Here is a 16683-nt window from a genome sequence, read left to right on the forward strand (position 1 = left end):
ATTATTTATTTATAAATTATTTTTTTATAAATATACTGTTTAGTGTTTTCGTAAAGAAGGCTAAACAATCATTCCATGCTATTAGTACCGTGTAGCAGTCAAGTCAAGCAGTCGCCAGGCGGGCTGACGGCTCAGCGCGCGCGCCTGCCTTGCGCCCCCCGTGCGTGGCGGTGCATGTGCGAGGCCAATGTCGGACGCTCCCGGCCCGCGTGCGTGCGCGCGGGGCGCCCATGCCCTCTTGTTCACCGGGAAAAGGTCGTCGTTTTTATCTTGAACTCACCATGTGGTGTTTGGCAGCGGCACCGGGCAGCTGAGAGAGCCAACCACGTACGTAATCGGATCTCAAGGGCGCGAATGGACAGGGCAGGCGGGTCGAACCACGCACCGATGGATTGCTCGCTCGATTCCTGTCTGCTTTGCTACTAGTATTTGCTAGTAGCTCTTGCTCATGGATTGCATGCACAGAGAATGCTGTGGTTAATTCAGTTGTGATTAAGCCGGTAGAGCTTCGCTATACTGCCCTCTATTGGCAGTACTTTAATGCAAATGATCGTTGTAAACGATTCTTAACTGTCGATTTAGAATCTATTACCATTAGAGAAAATATTATGCTATTGTTGTAGTGTAATATTTTTTGATTCATTAGATTTATATAAAAAACAATGAGAATGAGAATAATGTAAATCATCTATATAAGCTAACATGCTGCGCCGTCTAATGTCTACTTCTATCGATATTATTCTATTATTTTGTGGAGATAGAGATCCGTTGAATGGTTTCACTGTATATTTGTCAACGGGTTTACAAAGAAAAAATTATCAAACTTTCAACCGTTAGATTTCTGCATCAATGAACGGAAGGAAAATCAAACCACACGCGTAGTTTCCCCATGAATGGAAAAAAAAATCAAACCGCATACATATTTGATAAGACACTACTACATATGATCAAATAAGCTACATTTAAAACCGGCACACATGAAACATTTCCAGACACACGGAGGAGGGTCAAAAAATCCAAGAACCGATATATGGCCTCACATGTGCTATTTCTCAACAATCATATACAAGACATTTCGATACGTGGTGACGGTTCACGGTGCTAGGTTGGGGTTGTCATGATCTCGAATCTAGCCGCCACGAGCAGGGAGACCATAGCACATCTTTTAAAAATTGTACATGCCATTTACTTAGAAGTTATATTTAATCATATTGTAATTACACTATGTTACGAGGCTGAAACTCAGTCAGCTCCTCCGTCCTGACTGACGGGATCCATAAACCATCACGCACGATTCATTAAACTCGGCATAAATGCGAGCGTGCGCGGCATGCAAGAATCGCGTGAGGCCGGCCGGCCGCGAGCTGACTGCCATGTCCATTACGGTCATCATCAGTAGAGCAATGCAGGGCAGGCCTGCTTTGCTTTGCTACAGTCCGCATATTTACCAACGAAAAATAATTTATAAATAAAAATTATATATATATATAACTATATAAAATTCAATGTTGAAAAACATACTTTTGAAAAAAATCTAAAAATTAATTTTAAATTTATATTTTTATCTATAATAGTATATATAATCAGAAGCAGCAAGAAGACGAGTGGCATATATCCTTTGCACGTCCGGATCCGCGTCGGGTACACCGTACACGGTACACGCCGCCGGCCGGCCCCGTTCACGTGCGCGCGCGCGCGCCCAGCGCTGCCGACCCACGTCCGCGTGCGGCGGCGCACGCCAACTCGCTCCCGCGCGCTTCTGACGACCGCGGAGTACGTGGACGCCTACGTTTCCGGGATTCCCCCACGCACACGGGCGATCCGCGATCGAGGCCCATGTCCTGGCGAACTTTTACACAAGTGAGAGCCTCAGAACGCGCGGGCGTACATGCAGCCACGGCGCCCTGGGATACTCCTCGCGCTCTCAGCTGCTCCTCGTCAGCTAGCGATGGGTATCGTGGATCAGTCCCTCTACAAGTTAGTATCTTATCTAATTATCTAATTATACTATGATTAAAATATTATAACTATTGATTAGGTAAAGATATCAAATATACTATAACTATTGATTATGCAAGATATCAATTGATTAATATGGTATGTGTTAGTCGTACGCATAGCAATTTTCACGACGAACGCAGGTAAGTGGCGGTGTCTGTTCGTCGGTTGGTTACCATTGATTACCCGAGTCCGTTTCGAGAGGGAAGTTAAATTCAGCACCGGTGCTTTCTTTTTTTTTTATCTGTACCACTACAGCTCAATGCGTGGCACATGAAAACGGATCATCAATCTACTGACCACTGATGCATTTGCACCCGCGAGGCAGGCAATTAATTGAGCCACTGCAGGAGCAGCAGCAGGCTCCAGGACAAACGCACGCACAGATGGGGATTCTCGGCAGACGAGAGAGGAAAAAGAAATGCAGACATTAATTAATTGAATTAAGTAGGGCAAACGCGACCACGCATTAATACAAGATCAGCTTGCTCTTTAGCCTTGAATGTTTATCTCGCTGCAGGAAAGTAAGGTATCCCAAACCATTTACGTCATATAGTTATCATAGCATTAAATACATTACCACATAAGCAAATAGAGTTATAACGAGGAAAGAAGAAAAAAGATAAAACCATTTTTCATGCAAAAAACCATTTCTACACATGAACCAAGATGATTGGTGGATAAAAAGAGAGAGGAGAGATGATTGGATGAGAATTTAATTTGAAGACATCATCCATTAAATATATAATTTCTACGTATATTGTTCCTACGATAAGTATAGAAACTACACACGGTTCTTACGTATAGTGTCTATACCATGTATAGAAACTACTTGATAGTCTATGGATCGACAAGGATCGACCATGGCCTAAGCGCGCATCTCCGGACCCGAACTGAGTTTACTGATCACTTTTTAACCGCTGCATGTAACTTGAGGAAACGACTATGTAGGATCAAAACAGAGTTAAACAGACCTACCAGAGTAGGGTGAATGGTAGAGAAAACCAAAACCTAAAAATCTTTCGCGGAATAAAAAATTACCTCTGTCGAAGAATATCTTGATCGCCTCGCTCCTATGTCACCGCTACCTTGATCGCGTCCCTCCTGTGTCGCCGATCAGATCGTCGAAATCCAGAAAGTCACCAGCGCCGATCAGATCGTCAGAATCTAGAAAATCCCTAGTAAATGAAAGCCGAAAACGTAGATCGAATGAACTTGACTTCATTGCATCAACTAGAATTTACAAAGCGCACCAACAACGCTTCTCTCAAAATTGTTAATCTAGAATCAACAACTATTCAACTCAAATTTTCTAATTCTAATCTAAATATCATAAAAAGCATACCGGGGACAGACCCCCTCGGTACCTATTTATATTTAAAATAATCAAGCTATTTAACTCTATCTCCGACGCTCGTGGCCGCATGCAGAAACAGAATCGAACGCCGCATCCGGACGCATCGGGCATCCGGACGCATCGGTTTGCACAAGCACGTATGAAGCTCGGACTGCTGTTCCATACGGCCACGTCAAGCCATGCATGCACGAATCAGATATGTACGCACGAGATAGAGTCTAGCACATGCTTTCTTGCCGCAGATGATTTCCTCACCACGTACGTACAGGAGTCCATCCATGTACGTTCCTTGCCGCAAAGCCAAACCGGGCCTACGGCCCATACGACTCCAAATTAACATGCTACAGTACCTCACAGGTACTGTAGTATATGTGTGCAGTACCACGTCTCTCTTCCTTTTCTTCACCGGTTTATCTCTAATTTATTTCACGATTTTTCCGGCGCTTGCACATACAACATGTAAGTCCTTTACATATCCATCCCCACACGGCATCCATCTATCATGTATCATCTCGTATTCAACATCGTCACCCCGCATCCTCGATCGTTCAGAACTCAGCTTGTTCCTGAGCCTAGTCACGATCTCACCGCCGTTGACCGATATTGACCTCCGAGAATCACGACTTTAGTCTAACCATATCACGTGACATTCCGACCATCCAGACCTCGGTTTCTCCCTGAACCTAGTCATGATCCTCGCCATTGACCACAGCTGAACTCAAGTCATGGTCCTCACCATTGACCACAGCTGAACTCAAGTCACCCGCACACACAGAGACTCACCATTGACCACAGCTGAACTCAAGTCACCCGCACACATAGAGACAAATCAACCGCTTTCGGGCACAGACAAATCAACCGCTTTCGGGCACAGATATCACAACCTGACCCACATTAGTCACACACACTCACACCAATTTATAAGCCAATAATTTATAAGCCAATTGTTCATCACAAAACCAATTTATAAGCCAATTGTTCATCACAGAACATATTATTCATTACATGTCGGGCACAGATATCGCAACCTGACCCACATTAGTCACACATACTCACACCATGTCACACACACTCACACCATTTATAAGCTAATTGTTTATCACAAAACATAACATATTGTTCATCGCATGATATTACAGACTAATGATATTACAGACTAATCAAACAAGCGTAGTAGCAGTGGTACGAGTAGCTGGGTACAGATGTACAGTAAAGCTTACGTCTCCGATTCACTCTCGCACGCGATGCTTGCCATACTGTCCGTCGCATAAACACCATGGTCACGCAGGTAAAATTAAAACAGGATGGATAAATTAACATTTGAGGCATTGAGCCATGCATCAGGTCGTTGATGAATTACCAAGCGAACTATAGTACCAGTAGTACGTCTCACATGTGCGTGACGTCGTCGTCTGACTCACAACCGAGATAGCTATAGAGAGAAAACACACAATGACACAAGCTAGATTCCTTGCACAAGCACGACGAACAACAGACAGAGGAACACACAGGAGAAAGAGATTAAACTCGACACCATCCAGACTGCGCCACTAGCTACAGCGGTAGCAGCGGCATTTTAGGCCGCATCACTAGTCATCACATGCACTCCACGACGACCACACAGAAACTATGCTACAAAGCTACGACGACGTCGGGCCACGCAGAGAACGCCCTGCGGTTTATATGTCCACGGCCGCGGCCGGCGCCAGGGCCGCCGGTGGAGCTGCCGCCGGCGCGTCGACGGCGGTGACGGGGGAGCTGTCGGCTGGTGCGCCGGGGCCGGCGCCGGCGGCTAGGGCGAGCATCATCTGGCGGAGGCCGCGCGCGTACTCGAGCAGGCGGTCGACGGAGGGGATGGTCTCCTGGACCTCTTCTTGTGCCTCGAACTCCCGGAGCCACGCGTGGAAGAGCGGGAACGCGCCGGCGTCCACGAGGCGCACGCCGGTGACCTCCTCGAACACGGCCAGCCAGTAGGAGCCGCACCCGAGCACGACGTCGAGGAAGCCGATCTGGTCGCCGCCGAAGAACCTCCGCCCCTTGAACGCCCCCTCCCGGAGCTCCGCCTCCAGCAGCGCCAGGCTGTCATGGACCTGCTGCCCCGCCGCCTCCTGCTCTTTCCCCGTCGAAGCGAACACCGCCCCCACCGCCGGCCCAAGCTGCACACGTACATCGCACGCAACAATGTCAATCTAGAACCTGAAGGAGGTCATCTGTGGTGTCACGCGGCGAGCACACACCTTGTCTTCGGCGAAGTGGCACCAGAAGCGAGCGAGGGCGCGGTCGAACGGGTCGGCCGGGAGGAGGGGGCGGCTGTCCGGCCAGGCGTCGTCGAGGTACTGGAGGATGATGATGGACTCGGCGAGCGCGCGGCCGCGGTGGACGAGCACGGGGACCTTCTTGTGCACCGGGTTGTGGCGCAGCAGCTCCTCGCTCTTCTTGCCGAGGTCCTCCTCGGCGTACTCGAAGTCCAGCCCCTTGAGCCGCAGCGCCAGCTGGACGCGGTGCGTGTAAGAGCTCGCCCACGACCCGAACAGCTTCAGCTCCGGCGCCGGCGCCGGCGCCTGCGCCTCGCCGCCCTTCTCCTGCTTCTCCATTAAACCACGAGGTAGTAATCACCACGGCTTCGAACGCTAAGCTCGAGTGCTCTGCAGGAGAGTGATTACTCAGCTTTGTGCGTGGTTGTCGTGTTGGCGTGTGTGGCATTCGGCGGTATCGGAGTTGGCTTTATATAGAAGAGCAGGGGTTCGTTCGGGCGTTCGGGATGGGGGTGTGGTGAGGTGAGGTGAGGTGGGCAGGTGGGGGCCGAGGTTTTTGGTGGGGTCTTGGAGTGCCGTGTTGGGCCAGGGGAACCCGAGGATGGGCCGGGTAGGCTTCCTGGGCAAGGCAGGCACGCCACAGTCCACACGCACACCGCGCGCCGGCTCGTCGTGGACTTTGGACTCCCTGGGGATGTGTGAAACCTGCTCGGTTTAATTACTTAACTGCCTGAGTTGAATAATCAAGGGGAGTTCTCACTGGGCGGTGGATACAGAATACTGGTTGATGAGTAGGGCTGCGTTCGGCGGGAGTATTGTTAGATTAATACTAACATATTAGTATATAATTAATTAATTATTAATTATAAAAATAGAAAAAAAGATTTTTTTAAAATTTTAAGCACCTTTTATTTAGAATTTTTTTAAAAAATGTACCTTTTAGCTGTTCAGACAATATGCGCGTGGAAAACGAGGGAATATGAGAATAGTAGGGGTGACACGAACGGGGCCGAGGGCTGCATTCTTTTTTCCAATTAAGGACTTGTTTAGTTTTAAAAAAATTTTCCAAAAACATTTCATCGAATTTTTGGACACCTAAATAAAACATTAAACATAAATGAACCAAAAAACTAATTACACAGTTATGGAACAAATCTTGAGACGAATCTTTTGAGCCTAATTAGTCCATGATTATTTCATAAGTGCTATAGTAACCAACATGTGCTAATGATGGATTAATTAGGCTCAAAAGATTCATCTCGCAGTTTCTAGGCTAGCCGTGAAATTCGTTTTTTCATCCGTGTCCGAAAGCGCCTTCCGACGTCCGATCAAACATTTGACGTGACACTTCTCCCAAAAATTTTCTCAATCTAAAGGTGGTGTTTAGTTTGCAAAATTTTTTTCAAAAACATCACATCAAGTTTTCGGATACATATTTGAAGTATTAAACGTAGTCTAATTACAAAACAAATTTCATATTCCGGTTGGAAACCGCGAGACGAATTTTTTGAGCCTAATTAATCCGTCATTAGCACATATTGGTTACTGTAGCACTTATGGTTAATCACTTTCTAATTAGGCTCAAAAGATTCGTCTCAAGATTTCTTCCGTAACTGTGCAATTAGTTTTTTGGTTTATCTATGTTTAATGCTTTATTTAGGTGTCCAAAGATTTGATGTGATGTTTTTGGAAAAATAATTTGGGAACTAATAAACAGTACATTTTTCAAAAATGTTTCTATGTAAAAGTTTATTATTTATATTTTTAAAATATATTTTAAATTTTATAATAGCTAATAATATCGTTTACACCAATATTATTAAATAAATATTTTTATCTTTATTTTCAGCTATAAAAAGAACATAACTTAGAGATGGAAACACGGTGAGAGTGAAAGCGGAAGAGCGATTGCAATAGCATAAATGATATAGGTGAACTCTAAGACCTTTTTAACATCTTGAAAAGTAACTTCAGGTACCAAAGTTTATATAAAATTTTAGAACTTTAAAGTACATTGTGCCTCAAAATACTAAAATTTTAGTCTGAAAAATATGGCACCTCAAGATATTTTCTAAGAATGATAAAAAAGCTTAAACTATAAATATTGTCACATCATTTGCGTGCTTAGGTGAACTAGGGTGATAAGGAGGGAAGAAAGATGAGAGATATATATATTTGTATGCACCTACTTACGTGATAGGTTGGTCACAAGTTAATATTGTATTATGCACTAATAATTAACTATTGTATAAATTAATTTTTATATTAGTTATGAACTATGTACTTATGAACTATGTCCTACTCTGTACTATCGATTTTTAGAGCCAATACGTGTATGCTCTTTTTGCCTGATTATTATTATCCGATTTCTTTTGGCTTTTACACACGTACGACTACTCAACTGCTAAATATTTTTTTAACAATGTTCTATATTAAATTTTATTATATCATATATCTACAATAAATACTTAACTTTGTAACCGTTAGTCCATCTTTTACACCATTAAACATATATCAAATAATCAACTTTTATATTTCATCATCAATAAGGAATGAGCACAGCCTGCGTGTCTTCCTCTTAACGCAAGACCAGACCCCACAGCCCTGGTGGATTTGCGTCCGCATTACCAAAAGCAGAACAGCTGCGGCGAAAAACGCGAGAACAGACGCAGCCTTCGAGGAGGGGTGGACTCTGACCTCGACTATCATGTTCCCCAATGCATGCTTTGGCTTGCCGAACAATCCGCCCGGCAGGTTTTCACCGCGGCATTAAGCGTACCAGAGCTCGGTCAAACAAAGTGATGTACTATAAAAAAAAAACAGCCTAATGAAAATTTTGTTCATACGGCCGAATTAGGCTAAAACTCAAAATTTTTTCGCAAAAACATCACATCAAATATTTGAACATCTAAATAAAAAATTTTTTCGCAAAAACATCACATCGAATATTTGAACATCTAGATAAAACATTAAATATATATAAATATTAAAACTAATTACACAGTTATAAGGAAAATTGTGAGACGAATCATTTAAGTCTAGTTAGGACGTGATTAACCATAAGTGCTACAGTAACTAACAAGTGCCGATAACGGATTAATTCGACTCAAAAGATTCGTCTCGCGATTTCCAGGTGGAATCTAAAATTTGTTTTGTAATTAGACTATGTTTAATACTTCAAATATGTGTCGAAAAACATGATGTGATGTTTTTTCAAAAAAACAAATATGTGTCGAAAAACATGATGTGATTGTTTTTGCATTTGTTTTTTTGCAAAAACATCACATCATTGTTTTTGCATTTGTTTTTTCAAAAACATCACATCATATTTTTCGACACATATTTGAAGTATTAAACATAGTCTAATTATAAAACAAATTTCAGATTTCGCCTAAAAACCGTGAGACGAATCTTTTGAGTCTAATTAATCCGTCATTAGCACATGTTGGTTACTCTAGCACTTATGGCCAATCACGTCCTAATTAGGCTCGAAAGATTCGTTTCACGATTTTCCTCATAACTATATAATTAGTTTTAATATCCATGTATATTTAATGCTTCATTTAGATATCTAAAAATTCGATAGAATATTTTTCTGAAAAGTTTTTTTTTTTAAGGTATCATACTAGCCAAGGTCATACAGTGGGTTTGACGGACCATAGCACACCTGCCCGGCCGGCCGGTATTGATGGAAAGTGATTTACGGGTGCTTGTTTTCGTAACTTTTTCCGGTACTTGTCATATCTAATGTTTGAACACTAATTAGAAATATTAAATATAGACTATTAATAAAACTTATCTCATACTCTAGATTATTTCACGAGACAAATCTATTGAGTCTAATTAGTCCATGATTAGCGAATATGATGCTACAGTAAATATTTATTAATCATGGATTAATCAGGCCTAAAAATTTTATCTAATGAAATAGTTTTTATTTATGCAATTAGTTTTATTATCAATCTATATTTAATACTCTTAATTAACGTCTAAATATCCGACGTGACCAGGGACTTAAAAAAGTCTCTAGATCCAAACACAGCTTCTTAGCTAACCGCCTTCACTTAATATACTTTTAATAAATTTTAATTAAGACATACTTCTTTCATTGCAATATAAATATATTTTTATCACTGCACAGTTAAATTTGTTATATCACAAATGATTTAAATGTTCATCGTTAAATAAGAAGATGACATGCACCCTTATAAAAAAATAAACTTTCAACATTATATTGGAGTTAATTTTGGTTTCTTTTCTCGTAGTTTATTTATCGAATTTGACTTTAGATCGTTAAAAATACATATATAAAATTATATTTACAAATTAATTTTTATTTGTAAATATGTCGTTTCACTTATAAGTGGAATAAGTGAAATGATAGGAACCATAGGGTGAGAGATAAGTAGGGGTAAAATGGATAGAGATTTAAATATAAGACGACTAATGAACAAAGAATAATTCACAAATACACCTTTTATAAAATAAATTTAAATTCCAAAAATACAGTTACCGTGGAAAGTAATTTCCTAATGCAGTTTGAAATCAGACGTGGGTCAGATTCGTTTCCTGAAAAACGTAATAATATATTAGTACATGATTAATTAATCTCTAGTTATAAAAAATAAAAGATAGATTAATATGATATTTTAAAGCAACATTTCCTATAGAAAATTTGCGTAAGAAACATACTATTCAATAGTTCGGAAAGCGTGCACACAGAAACGAGAGAATATGAGTTAGTAAGAGCAAGGTCAATAGCATAGGTAACAGTTAGCTCCAAAACCTTTACATGTAACTAAGAGCTAACGTAAAATCAACTTATACAATAGTTACACATAAACATATAATACATCATCAATGAATGATCTATCTCTCATATGTATATAATGTCTTGGAATTTATGCTGCTACTAACTATAAATATATAACCAATTTTCTTCTATCTCATTTTCTCTTTTTTATATTTAAGTATAAATATGACATGACAATATTTTTTTAAGCACATTTTACTCACTCAGGGGGAGAAAGAACTCGGCCTTGGACTTAAGGCTACGTTTAGTTTACAAAAATTTTTGGAAGACAAGTCACATCGATGTGTACGGTCACACATTTAAAGTATTAAACGTAGTCTAATTATAAAATAAACTTTAGATTTCGTCTGGAAACCGCTAGACGAATCTTTTAAGTTCAATTAATCCATCATTAGCATATGTTGGTTACTGTAGTACTTATAGCTAATCATGTACTAATTAAACTCAAAAGATTCGTCTAACGATTTTCGCATAACTGCGTAATTATAATTATAGTGTTTTTGAAACTAAACCGGCCTAAACCAAGCTGCCCATGACCGCCACCGCCCCAGGCGGCCGGCAAGAAGCATACTATCGCCGTTCATGTGGTAGTGGTACGGTACACTCCCCGTTGAACACGTCACAGAAGAAACTGGCCTGTACTTGTAGTGAAGACTTCTCCACTGTGCGTGTACAGCAAGCAGCAGTCGGGCCTGACCGACCACGACCAGACCCGACCTTCTGCGTGGCGTGGGTGGCGAAGCGGGGAGGCAAAGCGAGAGGAGAGGAGGGGGACCGTCGGATGGGGGAAAGCAACAGGGCGCGCGGGTTGACGGCACGGCAGAGAAAGGCCTCCCGAGAACGAGAGGAGAGGTCCGTCCTTCGAATTGTTTCCATCACCCTGGCTGCTACTGCTGCTGTGCCCGGCTGCCTTCCCGCTGTTTGCATCCGCACTTTTCTCGCGTGCCAGGCGTGCATTCCCCACGCACAATCACAGCGAAATGTACCGGTCCGTTCCGTCCGTTTTTTCGCCGTTTGCTAGATCTAGTACTACATCCGACTCAAAATAACCAGTTTTCAGGTTTTTATATAATGATTTAATTCTTCGTCTTATTTAAATTTTTTATAATTAATGTTTTTATTTTTACTGGATGATAAAACATGAATACTACTTTATATGTGACTAATTTTTAATCTTTTGTATAATTTTTTAAATAAGGGGTGTTTAGATGGCAAAATTTTTTAGGGGAAGAGGTCACATCGAACGTTTGACCAGATATCGGAAGGAGTTTTTGGCACGAATAAAAAAACGAATTTCAGGCTAGACTGGAAACCACGAGACGAATTTTTTGAGCCTAATTAAGTCGTCATTAGCACATATTGGTTACTGTAGCATATATGACTAATCATGGATTAATTAGGCTCAAAAGATTCGTATCAAGATTTCTTCCACAACTGTACAATTAGTTTTTTATTCATCTATGTTTAATGCTCCATTTAAATGTTTAAAAATTCGATGTGATGTTTTTGAGAAAATTTTTTTAAAACTAAACAAGGTCTAAGACGAATGGTCAAACGTTGGACATGGAAAAATGAAAAATGAAGTTATTACGGGCGGAGTTAGGGGTTGTTTAGATGGGGCTAAACTTTTTAGCTCGAGTATTAGCTCGATCGATCGCCCAGCTGTGATGCAAAAAACGCAACATCCGCATGTGGTTGTTACAGGCGAAAGGCGATCCCACGTCGGCGGTGGCCGGCGCAGCCGGGTGGTGCAGTGCAGGGAGCCAGGGGATACATACGTACGCGCGCTGCATGCAGCGTGCAAATTTACTCTGGTTTCATGTGTGTGATGATGGCCGGCTGGCCAGCTTTCCTCCGGGAAACAGGCGGAAGCGGGGTGATCAGGGGATGCAACAACCACCTGCAGATGCCCACGATGCAACCGACGAATCTTACACGACACGGCATATGCAGCGCTGTAGCGTCAATGCAGCGTCGGGGGAGCTCTTTCGTGGCATTATGGCTAGTCTAAAACTAGTACATAGGCAATAAAATATTCTATTCAGACACCTAAAAACATTGTTAGTCTATAGCAGTAAAATAGTAAAAGCCACCCATAAGCATGTAGGCTGTCCATAAAGGATAAAATATGTTATTTGTCTCTATTTCCTCTCTCCTCCTAATATTAGTTGCTATCTATATACTTGTGAAGATGACAATAGTTATAGCTTATATATATTGGTACTATATATAATGGTCTACTTTTGCTATATACACTGTGGATGCCCTTAGGCCATGTTTAGATGGCAAAAATTTTTGGAGGTGTCACATCGAACGTTTGACCGGATGTCGGAAAGAGTTTTTCGACATGAATGAAAAAACGAATTTCACTGCTCGGCTGGAAACCGCGAGATGAATTTTTTGAGCCTAATTAAGCCGTCATTAGCACATGTTAGTTACAATAGCATTTATGGCTAATCATGGACTAATTAGGCTCAAAATATTCGTCTCAAAATTTCTCCTTTAACTGTGCAATTAGTTTTTCGTTTCATCTATATTTAATACTCCATTTAAATGTCCAAAAATTTGATGTGATGCTTTTGGAGAAACTTTTTGAGAACTAAACAAGGACTTAGGGCTTGTTTAGATTGAAAAACATTTTGCAAAATGTCACATCAAACTTTTAGATATATATTCGAAGTATTAAACGTAGTCTAATTACAAAATAAATTTTAGATTCCGCCTAGAAACCGCGAGACGAATCTTTTGAGTCTAATTAATCCATCATTAGCACATGTTGGTTACTTTAGCACTTATGTAATTAGGCTCAAAAGATTCGTCTCACGATTTCCCCCACAACTGTGTCATTAGTTTTAATGTTTATGTATATTTAATGCTTCATTTAGATGTCTAAAGATTTGATGTGATGTTTTTGAAAAAAGTTTTTAGGAACTAAACAGGGCCTTAGCGAGAATTCCTACTTTTGAACTGTGTCCGTACCTGCTGGTTAGTTTGCGCTGGCTTTCCAACTGGAATTTTAACATTTTGGTCATTTTATAAAACTTATTGCAGAAATATATTTTTTATCGCGCCAACGTCATTAGCATTGTCGTTGTATAGCACAACGTCACGCTAGTGACGTTGGCGCGGTTAAAAAGGTCTATTTATGCAACAAGTTTTTACAGGTGTTTATTTGCAAAATAAGTTTTTTCAAATCACCAAGATATCAAAATTGGAGGGCTTCCCAACGCGTCAGTTTGCCATGCATCGTGTGTGGTGTATTGGTATAACGTATACGTACGTATTATACGACAATACGTGCTCGACGATCGGAATGTACGCTATTACTCCGTGTCATTTTGCAGGGTTGTCTTGATGCTAGCGTTGTCTCAGCAAGATCTCGTCTGCAGCATCCCGGTTTGGCAGCATTCCGGATACGTAGTGTTGAAGATGAAGTATGAAAAACCATATATTTTTTACTAGTTATTTAATATTTTTAAAAGAGACAATGAACTTATATATATAAAATTTTTTAAAATATTACACCGTCCAGCTGGTCAGAAACGTACATGAAAAACCAATTTTTTATAAAAAAAGAGTAAAGTATATCGGCGGTTCATAAACTTATGTGCATGTGTTATCTAGGTCCTTGAACTCTCAAAATATATTCTTCGGTCCCCGAACTTGTTTGGTGTATCATATAGGTCCAAACGGGCTCTGACCCGCTCCATCCGTTGACTTAGCATGTCACAGTGACGCCTATGCGTTGGTGGGGCCATGTGGGTCCCACATGTCAGTATCTCTCTCCTCCTTATTCTTGTCTCTCCCTTCTCGATTCCTCCACTGACATGTGGGACCCACACAGCCCCACCAATGCGTAGGCGTCACCGTGGCATGCCACGTCAAGCGGATGGAGCGGGTCAAAGCCCGTTTGAACCTATATGACACAACAGACAAGTTCGGGGACCCAATAATGTATTTTGAGAGTTCAGGGATCTAGATGACACATGCATATAAGTTTAGAGACCGCTGGTGTATTTCAAAAAAAAATAATGGAGGACGTGTGATGAACACATATGCACATGTCACATGGTTCCATGCCAAAATAATAACATTTTTTTACATATCACACATATATCAATATAAAAGCAAAGGAGTAATATGCCTTCATTTTATCAAATAATAGTGCTATGTTATTTATAAGTACTTTATTTGATCCCAATGTATTTATCCCATGTATTCACTAACTCCAATAAAATAATCGCTCGAAAGATAAAGTTATCTTGAAATAATAAGATGATAACTGTTGAAGCTATTATGAGACGGATTGATTACTAAGCTATTATATCTATTTCACATTTCAAATTGTAAGACATTCTATATATCATTAGCTAGTACCAATATATCTTATAATATGAATGATGTGTTGTTTTTACACACGAAAGATAAAACATTATTTGATTTTTATATCTATTTAATGCTATAAAATATGGAATTAACTACTATAAAGTTAAAATCTTTTTTAGAATTATAAGAAAATAAACATATATATATAAACCTTTAGCAATAATTATATCATTTAATGGTCAAAAATCTACCCACAAAAGCCAGAAAAAATAAGGGTTCAAAAATATACACACAAAAGTCGGAAAAAACTAAGGGGTGGTTGTTTGGCTTATCAACAAAAAAAACCAAGACACATATTTGCAAATAAGAAACAATTCGTGTATAAACTACGATAAAAAATCCAAAAATATACTATAAATATAAATTTAAAGTAAAAAATCAAATTTAACTTATAAGGCTAAGCAAAAGTGAAATGACAGGAGCATAATAATAATCTCAGACCGTATTTGTTGGTGGTTGTATGTGGCTTAGTTAACTAGCACGAAAAATGTAGCAAAGGATTGATATATGATTAATTAAATTATTAGCTAATAAAAAACTTGAAAAATAAACTTATATGCTTTATCTATTTTTTATTAAAAATATACCGTTTAGTAGTTTGGAAAGCATGTTTGCGAAAAAAAAAAGAAAATAGGAGTTATATATCCGGGCAAACTAACGCTACCTATGAAGAAAATGCAGCCGGCACGGAGCAGCTACCATGCTAGCCCCAAGTCCCAACTAGCTACCATTTGCGTTAGAGCAGTTAAGGTCTTGTTTAGTTCCTAAATTTTTTTTTAAAACATTACATCGAATTTTTGGACACCTAAATAAAACATTAAATATAGATGAACCAAAAAACTAATTGCACAGTTACGGAAGAAATCTTCGTACGAATCTTTTGAGTCTAATTAGTCCATGATTAGTCATAAGTGCTATAGTAACCAATATGTGCTAATGACGGATTAATTAGGCTCAAAAGATTCGTCTCGCGGTTTCTAGGCTAGCCGTGAAATTCATTTTTTCATTCGTGTCTGAAAACCCATTCCGACATCCGGTCAAACATTTGACGTGACAATTCTTCCAAAAATTTTCTCAATCTAAACACCACCTTACAATGGTAGACTATAAGCCAGCTAGCTATAAGCATATTTTAATGTGATAAGATAGAAGAGAGAAGAGCAGCGAGATATATATTTATAGACAGCTGTAACACGGACTCCAAGATACATGTGTGGATGACAGGTGAGACCGTATATTAATTGTGTAGTATGTGACTATTGTATGAATTGGCTATTAAGTTGCCTATAGACTATTTGTAGCCAACAATTAGCTATAATATTGAACCTGCTCTTATAAGCCTTTTTTTAAAGTGTTAGGGCATTCCCAACCCATAATACTATATATGGTTTCTATAAACTTCCCATAATCAAGAAACTAGTACTAAACACTACTCTTCCAATGCAAACACTACTATTCCACACTTAAATTTAATGCTACTTATCTCATATGATATCTTGGATATTGTGTAGAAACCATGTCTCATCATTCTCTTTCCTTATTTATTCACTTGCCACATCATTTTTTATTCTATGTGGCAACTTATTTAATGCTATGGAGACCATCTTAGTCATTAGGTTGGGAATACCCTTACAGCGCTTATCTGTTCTTATATTTATAAAGTAGAATTTCAGCACTATTTATAGTACATATGTCTTCAACCACTTCTCAGTTAAAATGGTTATCATATTATCCCAACGTAAAATCTCACTCCTACTCATTTATTATATATTAAGAAATTTATTAATTATTTTATTATAATTTAATTTGTTACTTATAAATTTTAAGCATAACTTATATTTTACATATTTAGACAAAAAATTACGTAGATTCAA

At 39.7% G+C, this 16683-nt stretch overlaps 1 protein-coding gene across 1 annotated transcript; it reads right to left on the reverse strand.

Moving 5' to 3' along the window:
* Positions 1 to 4808: 4808 nt before the first annotated feature.
* Positions 4809 to 6037, reverse strand: LOC102716136 (glutathione transferase GST 23-like). Its single transcript, XM_015837115.2, has 2 exons — positions 5593 to 6037; positions 4809 to 5511 (listed from the first exon to the last, which is right to left on the reverse strand). The coding sequence occupies exons 1-2, from the start codon at positions 5947 to 5949 to the stop codon at positions 5035 to 5037; spliced, it is 834 nt and encodes a 277-aa protein (XP_015692601.2). The 5' UTR covers positions 5950 to 6037; the 3' UTR covers positions 4809 to 5034.
* Between the last annotated feature and the right edge of the window lie 10646 nt (positions 6038 to 16683).

This window comes from Oryza brachyantha, chromosome 5, assembly GCF_000231095.2.
Source record: "Oryza brachyantha chromosome 5, ObraRS2, whole genome shotgun sequence".
In the NCBI taxonomy this organism is placed as follows: Eukaryota; Viridiplantae; Streptophyta; class Magnoliopsida; order Poales; family Poaceae; genus Oryza; species Oryza brachyantha.